The sequence below is a fragment of the Nuphar pumila genome, chromosome 3, assembly GCF_984573655.1.
Source record: "Nuphar pumila chromosome 3, dmNupPumi1.hap1.1, whole genome shotgun sequence".
Lineage (NCBI taxonomy): Eukaryota > Viridiplantae > Streptophyta > Magnoliopsida > Nymphaeales > Nymphaeaceae > Nuphar > Nuphar pumila.
In genome coordinates, this window is record NC_143251.1 from 119,148,380 (window position 1) to 119,162,205 (window position 13,826).

The following is a 13,826-nucleotide window of genomic DNA, read 5'->3' on the forward strand; positions in this document are numbered from 1 at the left end:
AATGGTTATCATATATGCATTTTGAGCCCTGTGTCACTCAAAGATTGTGAATTGTGCCAGTTCTAAGTATATATTGTTGTATTATGGTGCATTTACAATACTTGTGCGAATTTGAGAATTAATAGTTTTCTTTGTTTTCGCACATGCACTTTGGCACATCCTGACACATAGGTCACTGATTTTGGCTTATCGAGTACATCCTATTTTGGCTTACTTTCACATATTGATGAACATGCAACGCACCAGAGGCGTGCTATACAATCGATGTGACCTACACTTAGAAAATAAAGCACTGTAGGGTTCAACACTTCTGAACTGTTGAGGTTCTAAGACTCAGTTGAGGTCTACGGGCAATGGCCCGAGTTTGTGAGAGTGCGCTCACGTACGGTGTCACCCTAGGCATAAAATGAAAATGGTATATTATCGTCTTCACAGGCGACGTGCTCGTGGTGGTGTGAGGCTGAGCACGTGAATGGGCAAGGCAAGTCCTCGGTTGCGTACTCCGCGGGGACCACGAGGCACAACTACCTCGAGGCGGAGGTACAAATTGAAGAATGAGCCTAAATAAGATAAACCTGTCGTGCCCCATTCACTATTTTGTCATCCAGGGAGAGGGTGAATGGTACAACCCTGAGTGACATGTCGTTACTACGACATGTTCTTTTGAGGAGCCGATGTGCCCTCTGACCTCCAGTCTCTCGTAGTTAGGGAGGTCGAGGTTGCCCTCTACAGGGACCTCTGCTACTGCAGTAGTACAAATTACAATCCTTTGCCCCTGCGAAAGGTTTCTCCTAGTCGCGTGCTGCCCGCAAGTGTTTTTTCTCGGTCTGTAGCATCCCCGGTTACCATATTAGAAATTGAATAACAGACGCCGGGTGCATGTCTCACAAAACTTGAGGGTTTTCCTTCGCGTACCCGAAGGAGGTAAGAAGAAGAACATAAATACTAACCAAACATACTGACGTACTGTAGTTATTACTCTAGCATAGTTTATACTTTTGTTCAGTTGCTACACTCTGTTGGTTAGTTCTTGTTCTGTTTTCGTTGTTGCACTGTTACTTACTTTGTAGTTTTACAGTCTTGTAGCACGTGCACCTACCTGACACACACTTGTACTTTTATTTAAAATGTTTCTAACTGTTCTATCATGCTAGTTGTAGCCTGACACTTAGCATATCTATAGCATGCTGCTTACCTTCTGCTTTTTCATAAAAAAAATATTGTATGGATGGTTTGTCTCACCAACTCGCAAGAGTACTGACCTCGTTTTATGGGGATACAGGTGACGAGTAGACGCAACGTGATGCGATGGCGCACATCAGAAGCCTTGATATCCACACTTTGCAACAGATCCTGACTCTTTCTGATTTTTGGGGTTTGAGGGGTTTTTCCTCTCCTTTTGAGAGATTGTTCCTTTTTGTACCCAGTATCCTTTTTGTATCATTTTAAATATTGTGGAAATAAAAAGTACTTTACTTGTCTTGTGGTTTGGTTTTCTCACTGTGGCTCGCTCAGATTTGCGGCCTTTGTTTTACCCCTGTTTTCCCTCCTTTACTTCCGCTAGTTGTTTTTCACTCTGTATATCCTTCATTTTTTTTTTGCTAAAAAACCAAAGGTTTTAAAAAGGTCGGGGTTTGGGGCGTCACAGTCTGACTGAGAAGACCCAGCATTCGGTATTGTCTCGTAATGTGTATGAGTATTTGGTGTAGGTGGGTCATGTGCAGGTGAAACATCATATACAGAATAATGAGTTAGAAATTCACACAGTGCATATTTAAACTAATCAAGTATATAATTATTTAAATGATATACCTATTGAAGCATTACGTGAAGATAAAGGTTGAGACTGGATACCGCTGAGTGCTCGACCACTGTGACCTCCACAAATCATATTCTAACAAATAAAAATGTTATTTAGATTAGTTACATAACGCTTGATCTTAGCATGGACATGACATATGCATGAAATATAAAGATTTAAAGGTCCTACATGAATCAATTTTATAACTATGTATGATCTTTGCATTTACATGCTAAGTACGCATGGAATGTAACATGATATGCAATTCCATGAACATGGATACATAATCAAATCGAAAATAACTTCATACAAGCATAGATGTAGTCACATCAAACATTGCAATACATTCAAATCATTCATATCACAATAGTATCAAATATGTACCTGTAGCAAATACACTATAATATCTCGCTAACTACCACCATGACTAGCATGGACTCTGAACTACAAAAATAAGAGTATATGAGAAAGTGATGTGATATGTATTAGAAGATGTATTTCACTAGCTCAAGTATGCTTCCTCATCACTTATTTAACTTTCATATTCTTCTTCTTCCTTCTCCTCCTCTTCATCCCTTTCTTCATTGGGCGCCCATCCACTTGGTATATCATTTGGATCACATTCTTCCATACGTGTGCCATCAGACAATGGAGATGTGACATGCAAACCATGTGTGACATCGTGACCATAAGAGAAGTCATACATATCATCAGATTGATAGTGATCACCCTCTTCAACAATCTTGTCTTCCTGTAACTGATTATACTCGGGGTATAGTTTAGACTTCACCTTGCAAACCGCCCACCATTCATTTCTATCTAACTTCCTTGTATTTAGATATGAAGTATAATAAACTTGTTGAGCTTGCGATGCTAATATGAATGGTTCATATGTTCCAAACCTTGATTTATGATTCACCTCCACAATGTCTGAAGCTTTGTCGACTCTTGTTGCTGTGGGATCAAACCAATGACACTTGAATAAAGTTACTCTGTTATTTATGCCTAAGTGAGTCAACTCCATTATTTTTTCTATAACACTGTAGTAATCAAGTTCATTTTCATCATAACTGCTACCTTTGACACACACGCCACTATTCATCATTGACTTGTTTACACTATAGTCTTTTGTATGGAATCAATAACCATTTACGATGTACCCGTTGTAACATTACACAACTTTGGTCAGACCATTTTATAAGTCATATATTCTTTTGTCATTAACATCACCATGACAGACCTACAAGCATAAACAATGATTGTGATCATGACCAATTAAGTAACATATTGTTATTTACATGGAACGATTACATGTCATTATCCTTACCAACTCTTTCAACCATGCCACAAACTTATTTTCACGTTATTTTTGTACTTCTGAATTAGTGAGATGTAGAAGTTCTCTTCACAACTCTAAATCAAATCGTTTGCGCTTAACAAATAATGATTTTACCGAACCATGTACGCACCTAGAGAACTTAGCGTAACATATTAAGTATACTTACTCGATATAGGGGTCGATCGCTGAGCAATTAAAAAAGATATAGATTTGTGCTATATTTTACCCTCGATCTTCCAAGAGTCTTGACCGACAACTGCTAAAGGCATGCCCAAGTTGTTTAAATATCGATAGTTTGTCAGCCACAGTAACTTTTTCTCTATCATCATTACGAGGTGGGCAAGTGTAACATGTTGGAATGTGAGGTTCAAAGTATATAGATGAGAAATTTGAAATCTCTTATAAAGTATACGCTTTATAAATTGAACCCTCCACTCTTGCTTTATTTCAAACCATTTTTTTGAGGTCAAACATGCATCTGTCAACAATATACATCTTGTAATATAATAAATTCCCAATAGCATTAGAGAGAAAAAAAAATATACCTTTCAAATGGGTACATCCATCGATATTGCATAGGACCACCAACCCTGAGTTCATATGATAAATGTATGATCACATGTTTCATAACATAAAAAAATATTGGCGAAAATATATTCTCTAGCTAACAAATAGTAGTGACGATAGAATTCTCTAGATTCTTTACCTCAATTACTATAATTTTTGATGCACACAATGTTCTAAAAAATCTACTCAACTCGGATAATACCTCCCATATAGGTTTGTCTAACATATCATGGAATGCTAGAGAAATCAACCGTTGTATAATGACATGACAATCATGGCTCTTCAACCCATATAATTGTCCCTCGTCTATCTTCACAGCCCAAACAATATTAGAGACGTATCTATCTGGAAATCTGAATTGTCTCAACCACTGACATACCTGCTTTACTTGATCTGGCCCAAGCACGTACTTTGCCTTTGGTTTCAGTACTTTGTCATTTTACTCTTAGAGTTCCAATTCTGGTCTTTTACATATTATTTTTAAATCCATACGAGATTTCGGATTATCCTTCATTTTTCCTTTGACATTTATTACCGTATTGAACATATTATCAAGCACATTTTTCTCCACATACATCACATCCAAATTATGTCGTATCAATAAGGTCAGCTAATATGGTAGTTCTCAAAATATAGATTTCTTTGTCTAATTGCGATCCTTCCCAAATCCAAGGAAGAGTATCAGACTACGTGCATCTGTCAGTTCATATGAAAAGTATCGCAATCGTCTTAAAATCTCTATACCACACAACTGTGTAGGTGGACCTTCTATTTCAGTTATGCATGCTCGAAACACATTCCTTTATCGTCAGAACGAATGGTCGCTTGGTAGAAATCGATGGTGATAATTAAACCAGCACGACTTCCTTCCATGCATCAATCTAAAAGAGTTTATATCCTCCATGCAGTACGGACGTGCCAACCTCCCATGTGTGCTTCAACCAGATAACATACCATAAACAGAGAAGTCACTAATTATCTATAGAACAATAGCCTTTATATTAAACTTTTGTTTTTTATAGTCATTGTACGTGAGAACACTGTCATCCCACAATATTTTTAGCTCATCAATCAATGACCTTAAATATACATCAAGATTTTGGCCTGAAGAGGTCAGACCAGAGATCAATAGAGACAAGAAAAGATTTTGACGCTTCATACACAAGCTTGAAGGAAGGTTATATGTGGTGACAAATACTAGCCAACACGAGTATGAGGTTGATCTACCCCCAAATAGATTAAATCCAATTATACATAAAGCTAGCCTAACATTTCTCACTTCCATTGCAAAGGTCTGATGAGTACGATCAAAGTGCTTCCAAGCTTCCGCGTTAACAAGATGCGTGATCTTGTCTTCATCATGTCAAACTTTATTTGCATGTCATCTCACGTGTTTAGCTGTTCTCGAAGATATATAAATCGTTGTAATCTAAGGGTGAGCATGAAGTGACAGAGTGACTTGTATGACACTTCTTGTGACCTCGTACTACCATTGCCTCTTGTCTTTGGCTTGAATTGAGGATGCCCACATAACGAACACTATCTGCTATTTTCTTGATCTTTGAAATACAACATACAGTGATTTAGATAAGCATCTATCTTTTGATACCCCATACCTAGAGCATTGACCATAATCTTCGCACGATAGAAATTTTGTGGCAATTTCTTATCTTTGGGCAACATAGTCTTTACAATAGAGCACATATGGTCAAAACATGATTGTCTCAAATTATACTCTGACTTCAAATTCAGTAGTTGAAGAACTGCAAACAAGATAGTGTGACTCTCGCAACCATTCTATAGTGGATCATCAGCATCTCTAAGTAAGTCATAAAATCTACTAACTGCATTGTTTGCTGCTTCTTCCTCTACCCTAGTTTGTACATCACTAGGACCCATAGCAGAACCTAGTTCTGGTCCTGCAACATCAAATATCAAATCCACATATGGATTATTGTGCACCACATCCACCCGTACATCAAAATTGTTCCAAAATCCTTCACCATGAAGCATCCAATTCTGATAACCACTCACAAAACCTTCTTGTATAGGTGATGTCTAACGCCATGAGGTTCTATAAATCGATTGTTCTTACACATCATGCAGAGGCACCTGATCCGACCGATGGGATCCACTGTACTGACACTTGCCATTGCAAATTCAATAAAACTATCTGCACCATTCATATATTCAAGCGACACCTCATTATCAACTATCCTACGGCATATTCATTCACGGTTTGCAGCCATTTTATCCTATAATGTTACATATATTATCTTCACCAATTAAAAGAGAATCATAATAATGTATCGATGAAAAAAATATCAAATTTATCATGCATTGTTGGATATATATATCACAAAGATATTTAGAAAGATGAAATCACATTCATAAACACAATATATTCAATTTAAACATGTTTTCATAATACAATTTTACATGGAGGGCATAATTAATTCAAAAATAACTTTATACAAGCATCGATACACGACACACGACACACACACACACACACACACACACACACATATATATATATATATATATATCATAAAGATATTTAGAAAGATGAAATCACATTCATAAACACGATACATTCAATTTAAGCATGTTTTAATAATTGAATTTCACATGAAGGGCATAATTAATTCAAAAATAGCTTCATGTAAACATGAATACAATCATGTTAAACATTGAAATGCATTCAATCATTCATATCACAATAATGTGAAACATGTACCTGCAACAAACACACTCCAATATCTCGCTAACTACTATCATGACTAGCATAGACTCCAAACTAAAAAAATAAGAGTACTTTTATTTCTATACATTCAAATCATGCTCAGCATGATCTCCGAACTCTAGCAAAGTAGTCTTAAGTATCCACAACTAAGTGTGTGTGTGAACAAGAAAGTGTTGCATCCAAGAAAGTAAATAACATGTGATGCACTTGTATCACTTGTATTTACCCGATTTACATTGCTTTTGCCTTTGCATTTTTTTCTTATTTCTTTTTGCATTGCATTTTTAGCCGCATGCGATGCTTAGCACTAAGCATCACTCAATTAGCTCAACTACGTATCCGCAAAGCACAAATATACAAAACAATACAATACCAAATGATCTACTCATCCCTCTTATAAGGAGAGAACGCTACAGCTGCACATACACACACACACAACGACTAGCTTTTCGTCACCCGAACAGACCTTCATGATTGGCGGATACAGGTCAGAGGCTCAACAAGATGGATGGAGCTTGACTGGTACATGATCGCTCACCGCTATTCCTTCATGAACAAGGGAAAAAAAGAAAAAGAAAAAAATACAAAAAAGGGTCAATGGGGAATCCGGTACCGGTCGATGAGAACTGTGACAGTAGAGGGCCTCCGGGTCGACACTCGTCAGGGAAACAAAGTGCATCCCAACGACAACGGTGGTGTAGGGTAGACAAAAGAAAATAGGGGAAGAAAAGATGGGATGGGAGGTCGGCAATGGCGGCAGTGATTGTCGGCTTGCGACGACTTGGGTGGGACTCGGAGAGGGAGAGAAAGAAGAGAAGGTCAATGATGGCACCGCTCTGACGGCCTGCGAATGGGGAAGGAAGGAGGTGAGGAGAGGACTCAGGGAGGAGGAGGAAGAAGAGGAGGTCAACACATGGCAGTGGTCGGGCATCGATGGCACACGACGATGAGAGAGGAGTGAGGGAAGAAGGAGGAGGTGACTGGCAATGGGCGGCGATGGCACAGGGTGACGAGCAGCAATGGCACACGACGATGAGAGAGAAGGAGTGAGAGAAGAAGGAGGTGATGGGCGATGAGCGACGGGCAACGAGCGACGATGAGAGAGGAGTGAGGAAAAAAGGAGGTGATGGGCGGCGTGCGAGGGATGAAACAAAAAAGGGAAAGAAAGGGGCTCACATTAAGGTTTTATGAGGAAAATTAGTGATGGCTTAGTGACAAAAAAATTCTGTCTCAAAATTCATCACCAATTAGAACGAAGTAGTGACAAAAAAATTCTATCACTCATCCCTTGCTAAGTTGCGACGGAGTTTGATCCGGATTACATTTTGTCGCTAAGTCGTCGCTAATTAGCGACGGATTTTAAGACAGAATTTTTCCATCGCAAATTCTGTAATTAATTCTAATTTTAGGAACGACTAATTTTCTCTCGCTAATCCGTCATGAAATTGTGACAGATTATTTCCGTCGCAAATGTCTATCGCTAATTAACGTTTTTCATATAGTGTAATGCCTAACTTTGAAGAAATATTTTTTCATCGATGTGAAACATGTACCTATGAAAAAATGTTAAGAAAACCATTTTCAACTGATGTAATTAGAGCATCTAAATTGTTAGAAATTATCCATATAAACATTTGTTTTCAGGACCCAAACTTATAAAGGAATACAATATTCTATAACTTTCATTGATGATTATTTAAGATATAGTTATATATATATCTTATAATATATAAATATGAGGTATTAGAAAAATTTAAAGAATATCATCAAGAAATTGAAAACCAACTTGGAAGAAGGATTAAGGTCTTGAGGTCCGATTGAAGAGAAGACTATACCTCAAATGAATTGATTGAATATTGTAAGGTGAATGGAATCAAACCTCAAAACACAACACCTGAAACACCTCAACAAAATATTGTGACTGAAAGATATAACATGACTTTGCTTGACATGATAAGATCCATGTTAGCTCAAGCATCATTACCGAAGGAATTTTGAAGAAAAACTATTTATACAACTACATATATTCTAAATAGGGTTTCATGTAAAGACATTATCACTACACTGTATGAGTTATGGACTGAAAGAAAATCATACCTTATTCATATTCAGAGATGGGGTTCAATAGCCTATGTAAAAGTTATAGATCGATTAAGAGATAAACTTGATAGCAAATCTATAAGATGTACCTTTATTCGATACTCAAAATGATCTAAGGGTTATAGATTTTATCAATCTGATAAAGGTTTAATCCATTTGATCGCATTTATCATTCTGATGACTCACAAGAACAATTAGGTAATAATGAACCCACTGTTTGTAATTCTTCTACTTCACATCAAACTCAGGTTAGTTTCAAAAGGTTGAAAGCACCTCTTTCATACTTGGATGACTATTATGTTTACTTTTCAGAGGAACTAGGTTATTCGATAGACCTTGATAACATGAGAGATAACTTGGCATATAATGAGGCAATAAAATTACTTTTATCACCAAATTGGGTAAAAGTCATGGATGAAGAAATTGAGTACACTAAGAAAAATGCAGTTTGAAAATTGATCGATTTACCTAAAAAAAAGTCATTGGATGCAAATGTATATTAAAGAAGAAATTCAAGTCCGATAAAAGTATAGATAAATTTAAAGCTAGATTGGAAACAAAAGGTTTTTCTCAGAAAGAAAGGTTGGATTATGTTGATACATATTCACCCACGGTAAAATTTGCCTCTATAAGAATATTCTTGTCTATTGTAGCACACTATGAATTCTTAAATGATGAGCTAAGGAGACCATTTTTATGAAATAACCTAAATGCTATGTTGTTAAAGGCCAAGAGGACAAAGTGTATAAGTTGAAAAAATCTCTATACAGACTCAATCAATCACCACGTCAATGGTACTTAAAGTTTCATAAGACAATTATCACATTGGGATTTGTGGCAAATATATTTTATCACTGTGTTTATGTTTGAAAAAGTACGAGCAAAATCTCTGTTCTCTCACCATATGTGTATGCCCTTTTTTTGACTAAAAATGACAATGATATGATTGTCAAAACCAAGTCATGGTTAAATTCTCAATTCGAGATAAAAGACATGAGAGAGACATCCTATGTTCTTGGAATCAAAATTACTTGAGATAGGAATTGTAGGCTTTTGAGCTTGAGCCAAGAGAGGTATATTAATCATATACTTAAGAAGTTCAGCATGAGTGATTGCAAGCATGTTAGAACACCCATAGTGAAAGGTATAAAATTAAGCAAGAATGATTGTCCAAGTGAAGGACAAGAAAGGCTGAATGTCCTTTATGCACAAGTTGTTGGAAGCTTGATGTATGCTACGTATCCATGAGGTCTGATATAAGCTTTATTACTGGCCAAGTTAAATCACTATCAGAGTAATCCTGGTTGGCCTCATTGACAAGAAGTGAAGACAATATTTTGATATTTGAAAAAGACTAAAAACTTATAATTTTGTTTTCAAGAGGATATCTTAGAACTGACTAGATATTCTGATGCTGATTTTGTTGACAATAGAGATGATAGTAAATCCACTTTTGGATATATCTTTTTCTTTGGAGAAGGTGTGATTTTTTGGTCATGCAATAAACAAGGTTGTGTAGCTCAACATATTTAAGAAGCTAAGTATGTTGCTGTTGTTACCTTTGTTATTTGGATAAGTTGTTTCATCAGTGATTTAAAATAGGATATAACCAATGGGACAATACAAATTTACTATGACAATCAAGCTGCCATCTTTCTTATGAAGAGTGAAGCCGACAGTTCTAAAAGCAAACACATAATGTTAAAATATCATTATATTGATGACATGATTGAAAAAAATAAAATTACAGTCATTTACTTACCAACCTCATATATGAGTGCAGATCCCTTAACAAAAGACATACCAGAAAAATTGTTTTCAAAACATGTATCTTGTATGCCATTGAGATATATCTAAGACATCTAGTTGGATGGTTACTAGCAAATTACTTCATTGCTATATTATTGATGCTAGCGTAAGTCTCAAGTAGTGTTTGAAAATTCCTTCACCTGCAGTCAGATAGTATGGCAAGTGAGAGATGTTGGCCATGCTCTCTTTCATGCATTGACCCATGCATAAATGAGTGAGGTGGGCCCACTCTTTGATTTACACATGAGATACCACTCTTCTGTTAAATGTTTTTCAAAAGCGTTGTTTATCTAAACTTATGATTTTGAAACTGTTTCAAAAAGGAAAAATTATTTACATGTTGAGAGATTCTCGAATGCATGCAGTTTGGCTGTGTAACTGCTACCCAGAGGAAGAGGACTTATCCCCAGCCTCCGCTCTTCGTATAAGAGCACATAACTAACGATAAGGATGATCATCCAATATCGAAAGTGAAAACAAGCCCCCTGAAGCAGGCTGTGAATAACCAAAACTCTCTCTGTGTTCTCTTTACATCTGCACACTTCAGGATGTTCTTACAGAGATTCTACAAGTGATGGGGCTTATTTAACTTTAATTATGCAAAAAAACAAAACAAACAAAAGTCGATCCCCAAGATTGTTGCATTTGGAATTAATGGGTTTGATCCAGTTAAGGTTGGAGATAGTTGGAGGTTAGAACTTAGAAGTTCTGTAACCAAGGGCTTCACATATTACCTAGCTTGACCCAGTAACATGTCGGACCCATCGGCCGAGGTTCAGACTTTCCAATCAGATCCAACCAAGATCCAACGTGTTGACAAGCCTAGTTCTTGACTGGCATTCATAATAGAACCAAGATTTTTAAATCACATAGACCCAAGTGTTTGCCTTGTAGTTCCAGCGGTAAGATTTGTATTGATTAGATCAAAATTATAGGATGTGATTGTCATGTCGAATGGTCCATATTTAACCCGACATGACCATGTTGTTAATACTAATGATTGTATGACATCCAATGATCGTTGCTGTACCCACAAAATCGGTAGATGCTGAAATTAAGGGAAGATATAGAACAGATTGGATAATCAACTAAAGTTATATGCTTACAATTAAGTTTATGAGAGTTTTAAATACTGAGAGAATGGTCAAGATTACACCACATCTCTAGTCTGCCTCTTGATTCCTTTTTCCATCCCCACTTGTTTTCTTGATTAGAAAATAAACACATAACTGCAAATTTAGAGTGGCAAGATAATTGGAAGCATATTTCCACACGAAACCATCTTGAGATTCTGGGTTCCTTAGAAATCTCATCTGCTTAATAAATGGAAACAAGGAAACAAATGAAGAAGATGATCAATATGAAAATTATTTTATTCAAGAAAAAAAGACATGAAAACTGTTAGTGGCACAAAAATATTGATCAGCAGGGTCCTGTGTCAAGCTGAAAGCCCAGGATCAAATCCCACTGATGCATGGGTGCTGCCTTTGCTTTATCATGGTTGGGGCACCTAAGGCTGAGTGGTCGTGTCTTCAACCGGGAGTTTTACCTCACAGAGAGGCGGGCCCATTAAGGGACCTGATTCGGGTAAGGATTTTCCTTTTTCATAAAAAAAAATTGTTTATCTACGACAGTTTTTGCTATTAGCCAATGAATGAGTTAATGAATGTGAATATTTGGGATGACTGCTGTCTTCAAAAAAAGAGTCTTCAAAAAAGAATATTTGGGATGATTGCAAGTGGTCATATGCTCATGGTCTTCAAAATACTTTTTTCCATTGTGCTATTGATGAAAAAGTTTAGAGATATTGGGAAAACTCAGTCTACCTAAAAGTGTAAAGCTTATTGTGCCTCTCCATGATTTGGTTCTTGCATCTTGGAATACATGCTACACTCATGCACACACACACACGGGCACACAACTTATTTAGTAAAAAACATATTATTATGCAATTATGATATCTAGGCAGGTTTTTCAAGAACCACAAAAATAAATAATCTACAATTTGCCAAAATCTTTAGACTGAAAAAATTAGTTTTTTCATATCCAAGCTGCTTTGTATAGAAAAATATATAAAGTCTGTTTCCTAATACACTGGCAAATTGAATGCGCATGTGGGGTAAGATTGAGCAAATAAAGTTTGCACCAATAATTTTTTCTTTTTAGAGAGAGAGAGATACCCAAGTTGCAGTGCCGTCCTTTCTTGGTGCGAGTAATGGTGGTGGGAGGGTTCCAATTGATTGACATGCTGGAAGGTCGTTGGTAGCAACTCATACTCTGATGGTCCAACCATCATGCTTATGTGCTGTTGCTGATGCGCCCTTTCATTCTCACTAATCTACTTAATTCATGGCAACAAAAGAATTGATTCACCCATCAGTAGTTGCAAGAATAATGTAAATTACATTATCACCAGAAGACTGATACAAACTTGGCCCAACTGGCTTGGGCCTGAGTCAGGACTAAGTGTGGCCACAACCCCAACTTGACAATGAGCTCTGAGCTCGGTAAGGACTCAGTACTTGGTTTAGGCATCTGCAAGGACATCTTGATAAGAAGTGAATCACTAAGAGACTCATGAAAAACTTAGTTTGAGTCAAAACTGAGCATCCAGGTGTGCGGGTGCCTTTAACTGGTGGGCTTCATAAGGGCTTGGGTGTCGGTGACCACACCCGGGGTTTACCTTGCAGGGAGACGAGCCCATTAAGTAACCCGGTTCTCTGCGAGGGTTCCCCATCATAAAAACTGAGCCTAATGAGTAATGACCATCACCTATCTTTGCAAAAATCATTGCATTTGGTGAGATATTCAATTACCTTTGCTCTAAGATACATATTCTCTTCTTGCAGATCATCACCCTGCAAGAAATATAACAACAATATTCTTATTTGTTTATGTGGTTAGTGGAAGGCCAAAGAATATGGCAAGTAGAAGTTGAAAAGAAGTTTACCATTTTCTGCATGTACTGGATTTCACTATTCAGCAAATCATTCTGGTGACAAACGAATCAAATATATACATCAGTAAAACAGGTGATTACAAACTTGTATTCTCAATACAATCAAGGTGGGTGCAGCATGATACTCTGGGACTTACAGGGGCCCATTTAGGATTGCATAAAACATGACCCATTTGTGTAGGGGTGGCTATCGTGTCGGGTTGGCGGGTCGACCCGACGGGTTGGCGGGTCAGCATACCTCAACCCGAACCCGACCCGTTTATTAAACGGGTCGGTTGTGGCAAACACAAACCCGACCCGTTTAATAAACGGGTAACCTGACACGACCCGCCAACCCATTTAATAAATGGGTTGGGTCGGGTAAACGGGTTCTCAGGTTCGCGGGTCAGGTTGGCCGGTCGGGTTGGCAGATGGGTTGGCGGGTTGACCCGCCTGCCTAACCCGTTTATTAAACGGATCAGCCGGGTTGGCAGGTTGGCATACCCCCAACCCAAAACCGACCCGT

General features: G+C 37.5%; 1 protein-coding gene across 1 annotated transcript in view; it reads right to left on the bottom strand.

The window, feature by feature from the left end:
- Window positions 1-11,514: 11,514 nt before the first annotated feature.
- LOC149843462 (floral homeotic protein AGAMOUS-like) overlaps window positions 11,515-13,826 on the bottom strand; it is a 36,491-nt gene continuing 34,179 nt past the window's right edge. The window contains exons 5-8 of the mRNA XM_089999829.1: window positions 13,313-13,354; window positions 13,179-13,220; window positions 12,543-12,700; window positions 11,515-11,675 (exon numbers count right to left, since the gene is read on the bottom strand). Of these exons, the coding sequence (XP_089855955.1) occupies window positions 11,672-11,675; window positions 12,543-12,700; window positions 13,179-13,220; window positions 13,313-13,354 (246 nt within the window). The 3' untranslated portion in view covers window positions 11,515-11,671. The remainder of the gene's footprint in view (window positions 11,676-12,542; window positions 12,701-13,178; window positions 13,221-13,312; window positions 13,355-13,826) is intronic.